This window comes from Amblyraja radiata, chromosome 39 (assembly GCF_010909765.2).
Source record: "Amblyraja radiata isolate CabotCenter1 chromosome 39, sAmbRad1.1.pri, whole genome shotgun sequence".
Lineage (NCBI taxonomy): Eukaryota > Metazoa > Chordata > Chondrichthyes > Rajiformes > Rajidae > Amblyraja > Amblyraja radiata.
This window is the reverse complement of record NC_045994.1, coordinates 16,342,994-16,356,929: the sequence shown is the minus strand read 5'-3', so window position 1 is coordinate 16,356,929 and position 13,936 is coordinate 16,342,994. Positions and strand designations below refer to the sequence as shown.

Genomic DNA, 13,936 nt, shown 5'->3' with positions numbered 1-13,936 from the left:
GTCAGCAGCTGTACTGATCATTTAGTTTTCATTGATCTTCACCCCACCCACTTCAATAATAAAAAAACAAACGTTTTTTTACAGGAGCAGACGGCCAAGTAGATATTCTTTTTCAAGTTCTCCATAAATCATCTCGTGCCTTTGGGCTTGGCAGCAACATGAATTTCAAACCTTTTCAAAAGCAAAACACCGCAGATGATGAATGAATGAATTAATTAATGAACTAATGAATGAATGAAGGAAGTTTATTGGCCAAGTATGTACACATACAAGGAGTTTGCCTTGGTGCTCCACTCACAAGTAACAACACGACATACAGTAAACAACTAAAGACAAAACATAAAACATTAAAACATTAAGAATAGACATTTTAGTTTAAACATGTGAATGAAATAAAATACCAGAGCAAAAGGAGGCTAGACTTTTGGTTATTGAGTAGAGCTACTACCTGCTTTTATGTCTGGCTGTGGCGGCTTTGACAGTCCGGAGTCGCCTTCCAGAGGGAAGTGATTCAAAGAGTTTGTGGCCAGGGTGTGAGGGGCAGAGGCGATCTTACCCGCTCGCTTCCTGGCCCTTGCAGTGTACGGTTCATCAATGGAGGGAAGGTTGCAGCCAACAACCTTCTCCGCTGATCGAACGATTCGCTGCAGCCTCTGGATGTCGTGCTTGGTGGCTGAGCCAAGCCAGACCATGATGGAGAAGGTGAGGACAGACTCTACGATGGCCGTGTAGTATTGGACCATCATTGCCTGTGGCAAATTGTGTGTTTCCTCAGCTGCCGCAGGAAGGCGGCAAATCTGAGATAAACCGAAGATGCTGGAAAGATTAATCAGGCCATCAGCCTTGTGGTCAGAGCAAAGAATTAATGTAACTAGGTGATTGGTCTTAACCTGAAATGTTGACTTTGTTAGACACAAAATGCAACTCAGAGGGACAGGCAGCATCTCTGGAGAGAAGGAATGGGTGATGTTTTGGGGCGAGAACCTTCTTTAGACTGAATCTGATCAGTCTGAAAAAGGGTCTCAACCCAAAATGGCACCCATCCCTTCTCTCCAGAGATGCTGCCTGTCCCACTGAGTGTCTTTCTTCGGTTTAAACAGTTCCTACCCATACAGATTGACTTTGTTTCTCCTTTCAGAGAGATTTATTTTCTTTTTGAAAGTAAAGTTCCCAAGAAATGATAAAGAGTTTAGTGCATTTGAATATAAACATTACATTAGAATTTAGTTTATTTTATTTTAGAGATACAACACTTGGGCCCACCGAGTCTGCGCAGACCAATGAGCACCCAAGCACAAGTTCCATGTTATCCCAGTTTTGTATCCTACCCACTAGGGGCAATTTACAAAAGTCTAATAACATGAAAACCTCGATATCTTTGGAATGTAGGCGGAAATAGGAGTGCCCGGAGAAAACCCATGTGGTCACAGGGAGAATGTACAAACTCCATACAGACAGCAGCACCCGTGGTTAGGATCCAACCTGGGGATCTGGCGCTGTAAGGCAGCAACTCTACTGCTGCGCCACTGTGCTGTCTAAAGTCTAAAGAGTCCCAGTTGTCTAATTATCCAGTAGGGTGGTTCAGTTGCCAGATAACAGCTGGGAAGAAATTGTCGCTGAATGTGGGGGGTGTGTGTTTTCACACTTCTGTAACTCTTGCTTGATGGGAGAGGGGAGAAGAGAGGTGCAACTCGTCCTTGATTATGCTGGTGGCCTTGCCAATGGAAGGGAAGGGAGGTTGGTTTGTGTGATGGTCTGGGTTGCGTCCACATTTCTCTGCCATTTCTTGCAGGCTTGGATGAAGCTGCCCCCAAACCAAGCTGCGATCCCAATAAAGAAAAACCACTAATTATAAAAGTTGAACCTCCAGCAGAACTGTAAAAGTTCTGAACCACAACTCTATTGAAAACAGGAATTGATTATAAGGCCTTCAAAAAGGCACTGTAAAATAGATTCAAGCCATGATAGAACATATGGAGTGAATGAGAAGTAGCAGAATTAAAAGCAAGCTGAATACAAAACTGAAGGCAGAAAGGGTTAACAGAAGTAACTCAAAGAAAACCCACGCAGGTCACGGGGAGAACGTACAAACTCCGTACAAACAGCAGCCGTAGTCAAGATCGAACCCGGGTCTCCGGCGTGCATTCGCTATGAGGCAGCAACTCTACCGCTGCGCCTTTCTGAGGAAGTAGAGGAGTTGGTGTACTTTCTTGGCCGTGCTGGGAATGTAGGTGATACTTGCCGTGGGTGATATTTACACCAAGCAAACTTGAAGCTTCTGACCGTCCCCACTGATGTAGACTAGGGCGTGTACACCACCCCACTTCCTGAAGTTATTGACCAGCTCTTGTAATTTGCTGTCACTGAGGGAGAGGTTGTTGTCTTGACGTGACGCTACTAAGCTCTCTGTTTCATCATTGGTCGAGATCTAGCTCAGCATGGCTCTGTCATCTGCAAATGTATAAACGGAGTCCGAGTTGAATTTGGCCACACAGTCTTGAGAGTTTACGGAGGAAAGTAAGGGGATGAGAATGCATCCCTTTGGGGCATTGGTGTTGAGAATTGTGGAGGATGTTTCGTTGCCTATCCTTGCTCATTGCAGTCTCCGGATCAGGAAGTCAAGGATCCAGTTGCAGAGGGCGGCACTGGGCCCTAGGTCCAGGAGTCTGGACTTGAGTTTGGTTGGAATTATGGCATTGAATGCGGAGCTATAGTGAATAGAGTCACATCTACATCAATGTCCTTGTTATCCTGATGTTCTGGGGACGAGGGTGGGGCCATGGAAATGTCATCTGCCAAGGTCTCTGCCTCAGAGGGCGGTGGAAGCAGGTTCTCTGGATGCTTTCAAGAGAGAGCTAGATAGGGCTCTTAAAAATAGCGGAGTCAGGGGATATGGGGAGAAGGCAGGAACGGGGTACTGATTGGGGATGATCAGCCATGATCACATTGAATGGCAGTGCTGGCTCGAAGGGCCGAATGGCCTACTCCTGCACCTATTGTGTATTGACTTGTTGTGGCAGTGGACTAATGGTAGTGGATCAAGGCTGACTGAGAGTCTGATGACGATGTGCACCATGACCGGCCTCTTGAAGCACATGCTGATTGATGATGGATGTCAGATCCACTGGGCGGTGGTCACTAAGGCACGCTACCTTGCTTCTCCTTGTCACCAAGATGATAGCGGGCTTCTTCAATCAGGTGGGAATCTCAGTTTGGAGTAGGACAAAGTTAAATATGTCAGTGGATGCTCCTGCCAGCTAGTCCGTACAGATTCTGAGGACACAGACAAGTCTCCTTCCTTGCCAGTCAGTTTCTAGGGGTTTCCAATCTCAGAAAGACCGATCTGATGTGTGTGACGGTGACTGTGTGTAGAGAGAGATACACCCGAGGCTGTTGGTGCAGTCGGCATCAGCCCATTGATCTACTGTTCAAAATCACCACAGAACACATTACGCTCATCAGGGAGGGATGTGTCATTGCCACAGACTCTGTTGACTTCGTTCTGTAGCCTGTTACAGCAATCTGAGCCGTGTCACAATCAACAAAATCACTTCACACCTTGACAAGAGATAATAAGATCTTTGTTTGGGAGACACCGTTATTGTGCTTGTAATTCAACACCAAAATTAATTTTGATATTTATATATCAAATTGTATTTCACACCTCTTTATGAGGAAAGTCAATTAACTCATGTTTTCAAAAGCCACGAGAGTTGCAGGTGAACAGACACCACAGTGTCTTTCATGATGATCTTAAACCAAGATCAATGAACAGACTTCTGAAGTGTAAACCAGCAGTGTTCTGCCACTCCTACAGAAAGCTCGCCACACTTGTCAGAATACTTCAAAAGCAGAGGGAAAACATGTGATTAAAAGTTCAAAACCTTCCGCAGATCAGGTGCTTCAAGTTTAAAAGAATAGCAAAGACTGAAATGATAAAATGAAGGTGTCAGTTTACCCACAGGAAGCAATTTAAGATAAACATTACTGACTTGATTTCAAAGATCTGGATGAAACCCAAAGTGCATCCTCTTACATTCCTTTGTAGAGGTTTATATTGATTAGCAATAACTCAAGCTCAACCCGTTTGTTTTAAGGGTCCTTGTTTTGAAACGGCAATTGAAAATCTTCAAAGTTTTGATAGAGTAGATTTAGGAAAACAGGAAACAGTATTACCAGAAGCTATCACGATTCAATTACCAAGAAATTAGAACATTCCAAAGAAATTGTTATATCAAAAGAGTGGTGAAAATGTGCAACTCCCTGCTCCATGGAGTGGGTGAAATGAATAGTATCGATGCATTTAACATGTTTAACTTCAGGTTTATAATTGTCACCTGTACTGAGGTACAGTGGAAAGCTTTGTTTTGCATGCTATCTAATCAGATCAGGTAATACTAGATATAAATAAATACAATCAAGTTAAACTCAAGTACAACTCAAGTACAGAGAAGGTTCACCAGACTGATTCCTGGGATGTCAGGACGTTCATATGAAGAAATACTGGATAGACTCGGCTTGTACTCGCTAGAATTTAGAAGATTGAGGGGGGATCTTATAGAAACTTACAAAATTCTTAAGGGGTTGGACAGGCTAGATGCAGGAAGATTGTTCCCGATGTTGGGGAAGTCCAGAACAAGGGGTCATAGTTTAAGGATAAAGGGGAAATCTTTTAGGACTGAGACGAGAAAAACATTTTTTACAGAGTGGTGAATCTGTGGAATTCTCTGCCACAGAATGTAGTTGAGGCCAGTTCATTGGCTATATTTAAGAGGGAGTTAGATGTGGCCCTTGTGGCTAAAGGGATCAGGGGGTATGGAGAGAAAGCAGGTACAGGATACTGAGTTGGATGATTAGCCATGATCATATTGAATGGCGGTGCAAGCTCAAAGGGCCGAATGGCCTACTCCTGCACCTATTTTCTATATTTCTACAATAGATAGAGCAAAGGGGAAGATACAGAGTGCAGAATTAGTTCTCAGTATTGTAGCGCATCAGTTCCACAGACAGTCTAATTTGTCATCAAAGCAATTGCCCCAAAACTATCTAGTACTGAATACTGAATGGAGTACAATATGGAGTTCTGGTCACCCAGCTAAATGAAAATATCATTCAGCTGGAAAGGGTGCAGCGTAGATTCATCTGGATGTTGCCTGGGTTTGCAGGTTTGAATTACATGGAGAGGTTAGATAGGCAAGGACTTTTTTCTTTGGAGCATAGGAGGCCGAGGGGTGACCTTATTAAGATGTACAAGATCCTGAGAGGCATGGATAATGTGAACGCTCACAATCTATTTCAGAGTCGAGGAATCTAAAACTAGACGGCATAACTTTAAGATCCTGATGATCTTAAGCCTATGTCATAAGGAAGAGATTTATGAGGGAATTCAGGAGAATCGTTTTCACTCAGAGTGTAGTCCATATCTGGAAAGAACCAGAGGAAGCTATGGAAGTGGATATAATTATGACTTTTCAAAGACATTTGGACAAGATAGATAGGAATGGTTTAGAGGGCTATGGGACAAACGCAGGCAAATGGGACTAGCTCAGTATGACAAGGTGGGCTGAAGGGCCTGCTGCCATGCAGTTTAGTTTAGAGATACAGTGCAGCAACAGGCCCTTCGGCTCACCGTGTCCGCACCGACCAGCGATCCCCGCACATTAACACAAGCCTACACACACTAGGGACACTTATACCAAGTATACAAAACCAAGCCAATTAACCTACAAACCTGTACGTCTTTGGAGTGTGGGAGGAAACCGGAGATCTCGGAGAAAACCCACGCGGTCACAGCGAGAAAGCACAAACTCCGTACAGACAGCACCCGTAGTCGGGATCGATCCCGGGTCTCTGGCGCTGCAAGCGCGGTAAGGCAGCAACTCTACCGCTGCGCCACCGTGCCACCACAGGAATATGATTATGACTAGGATGTCAGCATATACATATTTGATGAAGTCATCTAAAATCCACTCTCCCATCATTTTATTTGTGATTTTAATACAATGGGTGAAAGGGAGACAATTCCAGACTAACAAAAAGATAAAATTCTGCTTTTGTTTATCGTTTTCTCATTGCAGCAACTGGAGAAATATTACTTACCATGAACTTGGAATCTCCCTTGGAAAGGGTGATGGTGACAAAGTCTATTGCTTCCAGGCATTCCACAACTTTATGAAGAAGCTTTGGCTGAAAAAGATCCAATAAAAATCTCAGTAACTGAGCTCCAGTGGATCTCAAATAATAATCATCTGTGCAATTATTTAGCTGGTGGGGACAATTGGAGGCCATACTAACACACTTGCAAGTTCATTAATATGTTCTTCATTTTATTATTATACAGTTCAAATCTATTGCCATTTTGAAAGAACACAAAACTTCAGTATTGTTGCCAAGTCTTTTACACAACTCACTTGAATATTCAATAAGAATTTCATTCGCTCCCCATAACTTTACTGGCAGTGAGAGCTCTAAGGCTAATTCAACAAACTGCAGTTCATACCATAAACCACCTTCTACATTTCTAAGAGGTTTGCCAATCTACAGAATAACACAAAACATAGAATATATAAAACTCTACCACTGTGCCACCATGCTGCCCAAATATTTCTATTCCACAGAAAGGCTAGTGAAATAACCCTGAGAGCACTATCTGTTGGTGCTAATACAAATCGATCTTTTTGATGTTTTTACTTAATTATATCAGACGGTGGATGCCCTTAAGCTGGAAAGAGTGCAGTGAAGATTTCCAAGGATGATGCCAGGACTCGAGGGACTGAGCTACAGGGAGAGGTTGGGCAGGCTAGGACTTTATTCCATGGAGCGCAGGAGGACGAGGGGTGATCTTATAGAGGTGTGTAAGATGAGGGGACTATATAGGGTGAAAGGACAGAGTGTTTTAATGAGACAAGGGGAAATCAAGAACTTGAGGACATAGGTTTAAGGTGAGAGGGTGAAGATTTAATAGGAACCCAAGGGGTGACTTTTCACACAGAGGGTGGTGGGTAAGTGGAACGAGCTGCCAGGGGAGGTAGTTGATAAAAGTGCTATAAACAACATTTAAAAGGCAGTTGGACAGGTACATGGTTAGGAAAGGATCAGAGGGATATGGGCCATACATAGTTAGTGGCGGCGCCTAACGACAGCGGCTCGACTACAGTCGTCTGTCTTTTTTATTTTTGTCTTGTTAAATGTATGTCTTGAGTTATATTTTATTATTTTTTTTAGCTGTGTATATGTGGGGGGTGGTGGGGGGGCTGTGGGGAAACCGTTTGAATCTCTTCCCTGTGCGGGGACCCGACTATTCCTTGTCGGGTCTCGGATGTCGTTGGGCCTAACATCGTGGAGCCGGCGGCAACCTCCGGCCGGGACTAACCTGGGGGCTCCAGTTGCAGAGCCTGCGGAACGCACATCGCGGAGCTGGCCGACTTCGGAGCGGGAAGAGCTGTGGTGGCGCGCGGCTGTGACCCGACTTTTGGAGTTCGGAGGCACCGGCCGCAGACCCGGTGGACGGGAACATTGGGAGCTCGCAGGTCCCTGGTGGGAGACCGCTTTTCCGAGCTCCGCAACGGCGACTTCTCCCGCTGGGTTTAAGGACATGGAGCCGGGGCCTAACATCGCCCGGCGTGGCTTAAACGGCCTCAGGACTTACCATCGCCCGCCGGGGGCTTTAACATCAGAGCCCCATTTCGCCTCGACACTGCAGTGGGACTGCTGGACCGCGGGAGAAGGAACAAAGGGAAGAGATAAAGACTTTGCCTTCCATCACAGTGAGGAGATGTTGGAGACTCACTGTGATGGATGTTTATGTAAAACTGTGTTAAGTGTGGGTCTTGGATTGTTTTGTAATGTAAAAAACTGTAGAAATTATATTTCGTTCAAACCTAGGTTTGAATGACAATAAATTGCATTCTATTCTATTCTACATGGGCAGGTGGGACGAGTGTAGATGAGTGTAGGGCTGAAGGGAGGGCCTGTTTCCGTGCTGTATGACCATATTATAGTAAACCATAAAGAGAATGCTTGCTTCCTCTCTCTCCATTCATACATTATTTTCCAGTGTCTGGAATTTATCCTCTATGCTAAGAGGTGGAAAGCGACAATGAATTTAATACTGTAAATCCTAGGCTGTAAAGATATCAGCACCTCTAAATACTAAACGCCTTATCATCACTGCATTTGTTAGCCTTGCAAATCTCCTCTTATCCCAAATGACATTCAATTAAAATGCTGGGTCACAGTATTAGGCACACATGGCATTTACAGGAATTGTCCTTTGTGCCAAATGGCTATCACTGACTAAATGTTAAGTCTGTTATTCTATTTCACCTGTGACATAAATGGCTAGAACTGGTGAATATTTTCTATTTTTTTCTGTTCTGGAAAACATAAGAGTTTAATTGTGCTGCATTTCTATATATAGGTCAACATAATCTCATCAAAATGTGAGAATTCTATTTATTTTCTCACTTGCTTAATTAGCTGCTGTTTTGTTGTGGGAAAGTATATTTGAAAGGGAACAACAAAAATCCTGTGGTCTCAGCCCAAATAAATAAAATACAAATGAAAGAACAGCATGTGAATGGATAAGTCAATGGAAATATGGCAAAGATCAGGCTAAACTTGCTATTCAGGAGAGATATTTTGCTGCATTTATTGATTATTTTATATTAAAAGACAACTCATTGCATATTCAGAAATAAAGAGACACAAAAAACTGCAGATGCCTGAATCTTGAGCAAAGAAACCAAGTACTGGAGGATCACAGAGGGACAGTCAGCATCTAGGGAGGGAGTGATGACTGAACCTCGGTCATTTGAGCTCAACCCTTCCTCCAGCCTTCCCTTCCTCCCACAATTTACAAACTGACAGTTGACATCTTGTAGTCAATCACAGTTACATTTTTATTTCTCACCTATGGAAAGGGCCAGGCAGCATCTCTGGATAGAAGGGATGGCTGACATTTCGGGTCGAGACCCTTCTTCAGTCACCCATTCCTACTATCAGTGTCTACAATGTTCGGTCAGGCAGAAATCCACCAGTAAAAGGCCTTCACACAGAGGTTTGCTGAGATCATTAAATGGCAGGTCAAAATATCACTTCTAATGGGCAGCACTTCTCCCCAGCTGTTATCAGGCAACTGAATCATCCTACCACAACAAGCGAGCAGTCCTGAACTACTATCTATTTCACTGGTGACCCTCAGACTGTCCTTAATCGGACTTTGCTGGCTTTACCTTGCACTAAACGTTATTCCTTATCATGTGTCTATACACTGTGAATGGATCGATTGTAATCGTGTATTGTCTTTCTGCTGACTGGATAGCACACAACAAAAGCTTTTCACTGTACCTCAGCACATGTGACAATAAACTAAACTCCTATGAATTCCACGGTGCTAAAATTCAGTGAAGGGGCAGTTTGATCAAATTCAACCATTAGGTCTGTCATTAATGCCCATCGAAATATTTTCAACTTCTCAGTTAGTTTCACCAACTATGCACCCTTTCCATTTGTCCAAACCACTTTGCTCCAATCTTCTTCTGGCATTCTAGTAAGTAGCCTAGCAATGCTGGATTTAGTTTCCTTGCTGTGTCCACTCGTGGCGCCAGGAGTGAATTAGCAACATCAGTGATCAAACTAGAATCCCATTTATCAAATGACATACTATAATGGTGCTACTATGCTCGGTTTAATGAGGTGAACACACATGGGAATTGGTTCCTTACCATGGCTAGTGAAGTGGGATTAAAATTAAATACACATGTAGCCTCGACGCTCGTAAACAAATTAATTTCAAAATGTGGTAAAGTTGCATGGCATGATGTTAACATGAAACCATCTAAATGGTTTAAAGGGGAACTTTTAAGTCGCTCAGCTTTTTTGTCAGATTTCTTTCCCAGCCAATTTTCCCACACTCTTTTTCTGTTAATGTACTAAACATAGAAACATAGAAACATAGAAAGTAGGTGCGAGAGTAGACCACCAGGTCCGTCGAGCCCGCACCGCCATTCGCTCATGGCTGAACACTAAACAGACACACTTACCCACAAACAGTAGACACAAGACACAGAACACAAGACACTACCCTCCCCTTTATACCGCTATCACCCCTCTCCACCCCAAGAACCTCGTGATCTCCTGGGGGAGGCAAAAAAACCGGATAAAAACCCAGGTCCAATTCGGGAAAAAAATCCGGGAAATTCCTCTCCGACCCCAATCCAGGCGATCGACACTTGTCCAGGAGATCACTCAGGTCTTACTATACTAACCATACCTAGGTCCATATCCCTGCCCTCTCCCCGTAGCCCCTTATCCCCTTGGCAGCTAAAAAAACATCTATTTTAGTCTTAAATATATTTAAAGTTTCTGCTTCCACTGCTCCCTGGGGCAGTGAATTCCATAAATTAACCACCCTCTGGGTGAAGAAGTTCTTCCTCATCTCAGTTTTAAAAGAGCCCCCCCTTATTCTGCAACTATGTCCCCTAGTTCTAGTTTCCCCGATCATTGGGAACATCCTCGGTGCATCCACCCGATCAAGGCCCCTCACGATCTTATATGTTTCAATGAGATCGCCTCTCATTCTTCTAAACTCCAAGAGTAGAGTTCCAGCCTACTTAACCTTTCCTCATATGTCAATCCCCTCATTGCAGGAATTAATCTTGTAAACCTTCGCTGCACTGCCTCCAGGGCTAGTACATCCTTTCTTAAGTATGGACCCCAGAACTGTACACAGTATTCCAAATGTGGTCTCACTAATACTGTGTACAGCTGCAGCAAGACCTCCGTGTTTTTATACTCAATCCCCCTAGCAATAAAGGCCAAAACTCCATTGGCCTTCCTGATTGCTTGCTGCACCTGCATACTAACTTTTAGTGATTCATGTACTAATACCCCTAGATCCCTTTGCGTTGCATTACAACGCAGCTCCTCCTCATTTAGAAAATAACTTGCCCTATCATTTTTTTTCCCAAAGTGAATGACTTCACATTTATTAGTATTAAATTTCATCTGCCAAGTTGTTGCCCACTCACCTAGCTTATCTATATCCTTTTGCAGACTCTTCCTATCCTCCTCATCCCCTACTTTTCCTCCCATTTTTGTATCGTCCGCAAATTTTGATATATTACACTTGGTTCCCTCCTCCAAATCATTTATATAAATTGTGAACAACTGGGGTCCCAGCACCGACCCTTGCGGAACCCCGCTAGTTACCGGTTGCCATCCCGAGTATGAACCATTTATCCCCACTCTCTGCTTCCTATTTGTTAGCCAATCCTCTACCCATGCTAATATATTACCCCCAATCCCATAATTTTTTATTTTTAGCAATAGTCTCTTATGTGGCACCTTGTCATAAGCCTTTTGGAAGTCCAAGTATACCACATCCACCGGTTCCCCTTTATCCACCCGGGTTGTTACTTCCTCAAAGAATTCGAGCAGATTCGTTAAACAGGACTTCCCCTTCACAAAACCATGCTGGTTCTGTCCGATGAAGTCATGTCTATCCAAGTGCCCCGTTAGTGTTTCTTTAATAATTGTCTCTAACATTTTACCCACCACCGATGTTAGACTAACCAGTCTATAGTTACCCGCCTTCTGTTTACTTCCTTTTTTAAATATAGGTGTTACATTGGCCATTTTCCAATCCACTGGGACCGTTCCTGCCTCCAGGGAGTTTTGGAAAATTATCACCAATGCATCCACAATCCCCACCGCTATCTCCCTCAAGACCCTTGGATGTAATCCATCAGGCCCAGGGGATTTATCCTCCTTCAGTCTCATTAATTTCCCTAATACCACCTCCTTGGTGATCTTAATAGTATTTAGCTCCTCCATTCCTACCGCCCCCTGTTTATCCAGCGTTGGAATATTTTTTGTGTCTTCTATGGTGAAGACTGATACAAAATACTCGTTTAATGCCTTTGCCATTTCCATGTTCCCCACCAACAACTCTCCAGTCTCACCCTCCAATGGACCAACGTTCACCTTAGCCACCCTTTGTCTTTTTTATATAGCTACTACTTGGGAAATCCTTTATTTTGTATCTTCAAAATGAATATCAAAAAGGTGTTGGCTCATCATCGAGCAGACCTGTGGATGGCTTGATTGTAACCACATATAGTCTTTTCGCTGACTGGACAGCACGCAACAAAAAAGCCTTGCCTCGGTACACGTGACAATTAAAAAACAAAACTAGACACCATCCAGGTGATAGTTATTTATGCAAGAAACCTGAAAATGGAATCAGAACAATCCATTCAATATTATTTAAGAAGGAACTGCAGATGCTGGAAAATCGAAGGTAGACAAAAATGCTGGAGAAACTCAGCGGGTGCGGCAGCATCTATGGAGCGAAGGAAAAAAATTTCCTTCGCTCCATAGATGCTGCTGCACCCGCTGAGTTTCTCCAGCATTTTTGTCCACATTCAATATTGAGAATGGCCTAAAGATGTCATGTGAAAGTAGCTTTGAAATTATTCTTGCATTGCAAAGTTGGTCCTGATTACTCTCCCTCAACTCCCATCAAATTGCAGGCTCACTGTCCCTTGGTACACGTGACAATAAACTAAACTGTTCACAAATTCCTTCAAAAGGTGACCAAAGGTCACCTTAATCATAGCCATGTCTGCAGGATTTATTTCCTATATTAAAGCATTCAGTCTTTATTCTGTAGTTTAATACTGCAACGTGAGCATCCTCTTGCAAAGACACGGTTTTCAGCAATTAAAAAATGTTTAAATCTATTTGAGTTCAGCACTGGCATCTAATTCCTTCAGTCTATCTGCATCCTAGGGAAGAAGTACAGTGCCCTCTGCTGTTGAACAATGCCTGAATCTGAACAAAATGCATGGCCATGACTAGGTATAGGAAGCACACACCTTGTCCCAGGGTAGGTAGAATGGGGACACAAGAAACTGCAAGTGCTGGAATCTCCAGCAAAACACCAGAGGAAGTCAACAGATCAGGCAGTGTCTACTCCCCCACGGATGCTGCCTGACCTGCAGAGTTCCTCTGGCACTCTGTGCTCTAATAAACAAAATGGGGAGAGGTCAATGAAACCATTTAAATTTATTCAGGGATTATTATAATAGACTACACTGCAGGACAGCAGAAACAGGTATAGCTTTTCATTATTCATTCACATCCAAGGCCAACAAGTCTTGTCCATCCATTGCCAAATGCACCTGTGATGATGAATCACCTTTTTGTACAACTGAAACCCATATGACATGAGTTGGTGATTATGTACATGCTGAATACTAACACATGACATTGTAAACTGACATCTCTAGAAAGCAACGTACCCTTTTTAATGATTCCGAGGTATAGTCCGGATGAGTCAAGAGAATATCCATATCACCACTGGACTCAGCGCCTGAGAACAAGAGAACACTGAGGAATATTGCTTTTGATCCATACTCCCTACATTTTTTTTTGCATTTAGTAGTCATTAAACAAATAGAAATAGTGAACAGATAAAGAATAACTGGTGGTCATAAAACTGTAACAGCACGTCGTCTATCAGCTCAATCACTTTAGAGGAAAGTATTATAAATGTTATTAAGTAGAGACAATGATGTGTTGGATGCGGAGGCAAGTCGGGTGAAAAATGAGGACATGGGGAACTCTGTCCTAGTTGCGCCTGGGGGGAGGGGGAGCAAAAGCAGAACCACTGGCCACGGAGGAGACATGGTTCAAGGTTCCATCCGTGACAGCGGGGGAGGGGAAACCACGTTTACTAACGAAAGAAGACATCTTGGATGGAAAGCTTCATCTTGGGAGCAGATGTGGTAGAGATGGCGACATTGAGAGGAGTGGATAAGTCTCAAGATCACAAGTGATAACTTCTCATGTTTTTTTCAAGCCCCGCGATCAACCAGTGAGAGCTTATCCAGTCCCCTTCAGCACACTGTGAATTTGCACACATCCTTGGCAA

General features: G+C 43.4%; 1 protein-coding gene across 1 annotated transcript in view; it reads right to left on the bottom strand.

The window, feature by feature from the left end:
* polb (DNA polymerase beta) overlaps window positions 1-13,936 on the bottom strand; it is a 41,207-nt gene that overhangs the window by 14,942 nt on the left and 12,329 nt on the right. Inside the window, exons 10-11 of the mRNA XM_033013672.1 lie at window positions 13,305-13,375; window positions 6,100-6,186 (exon numbers count right to left, since the gene is read on the bottom strand). Coding sequence (XP_032869563.1) covers window positions 6,100-6,186; window positions 13,305-13,375 — 158 coding nt within the window. The remainder of the gene's footprint in view (window positions 1-6,099; window positions 6,187-13,304; window positions 13,376-13,936) is intronic.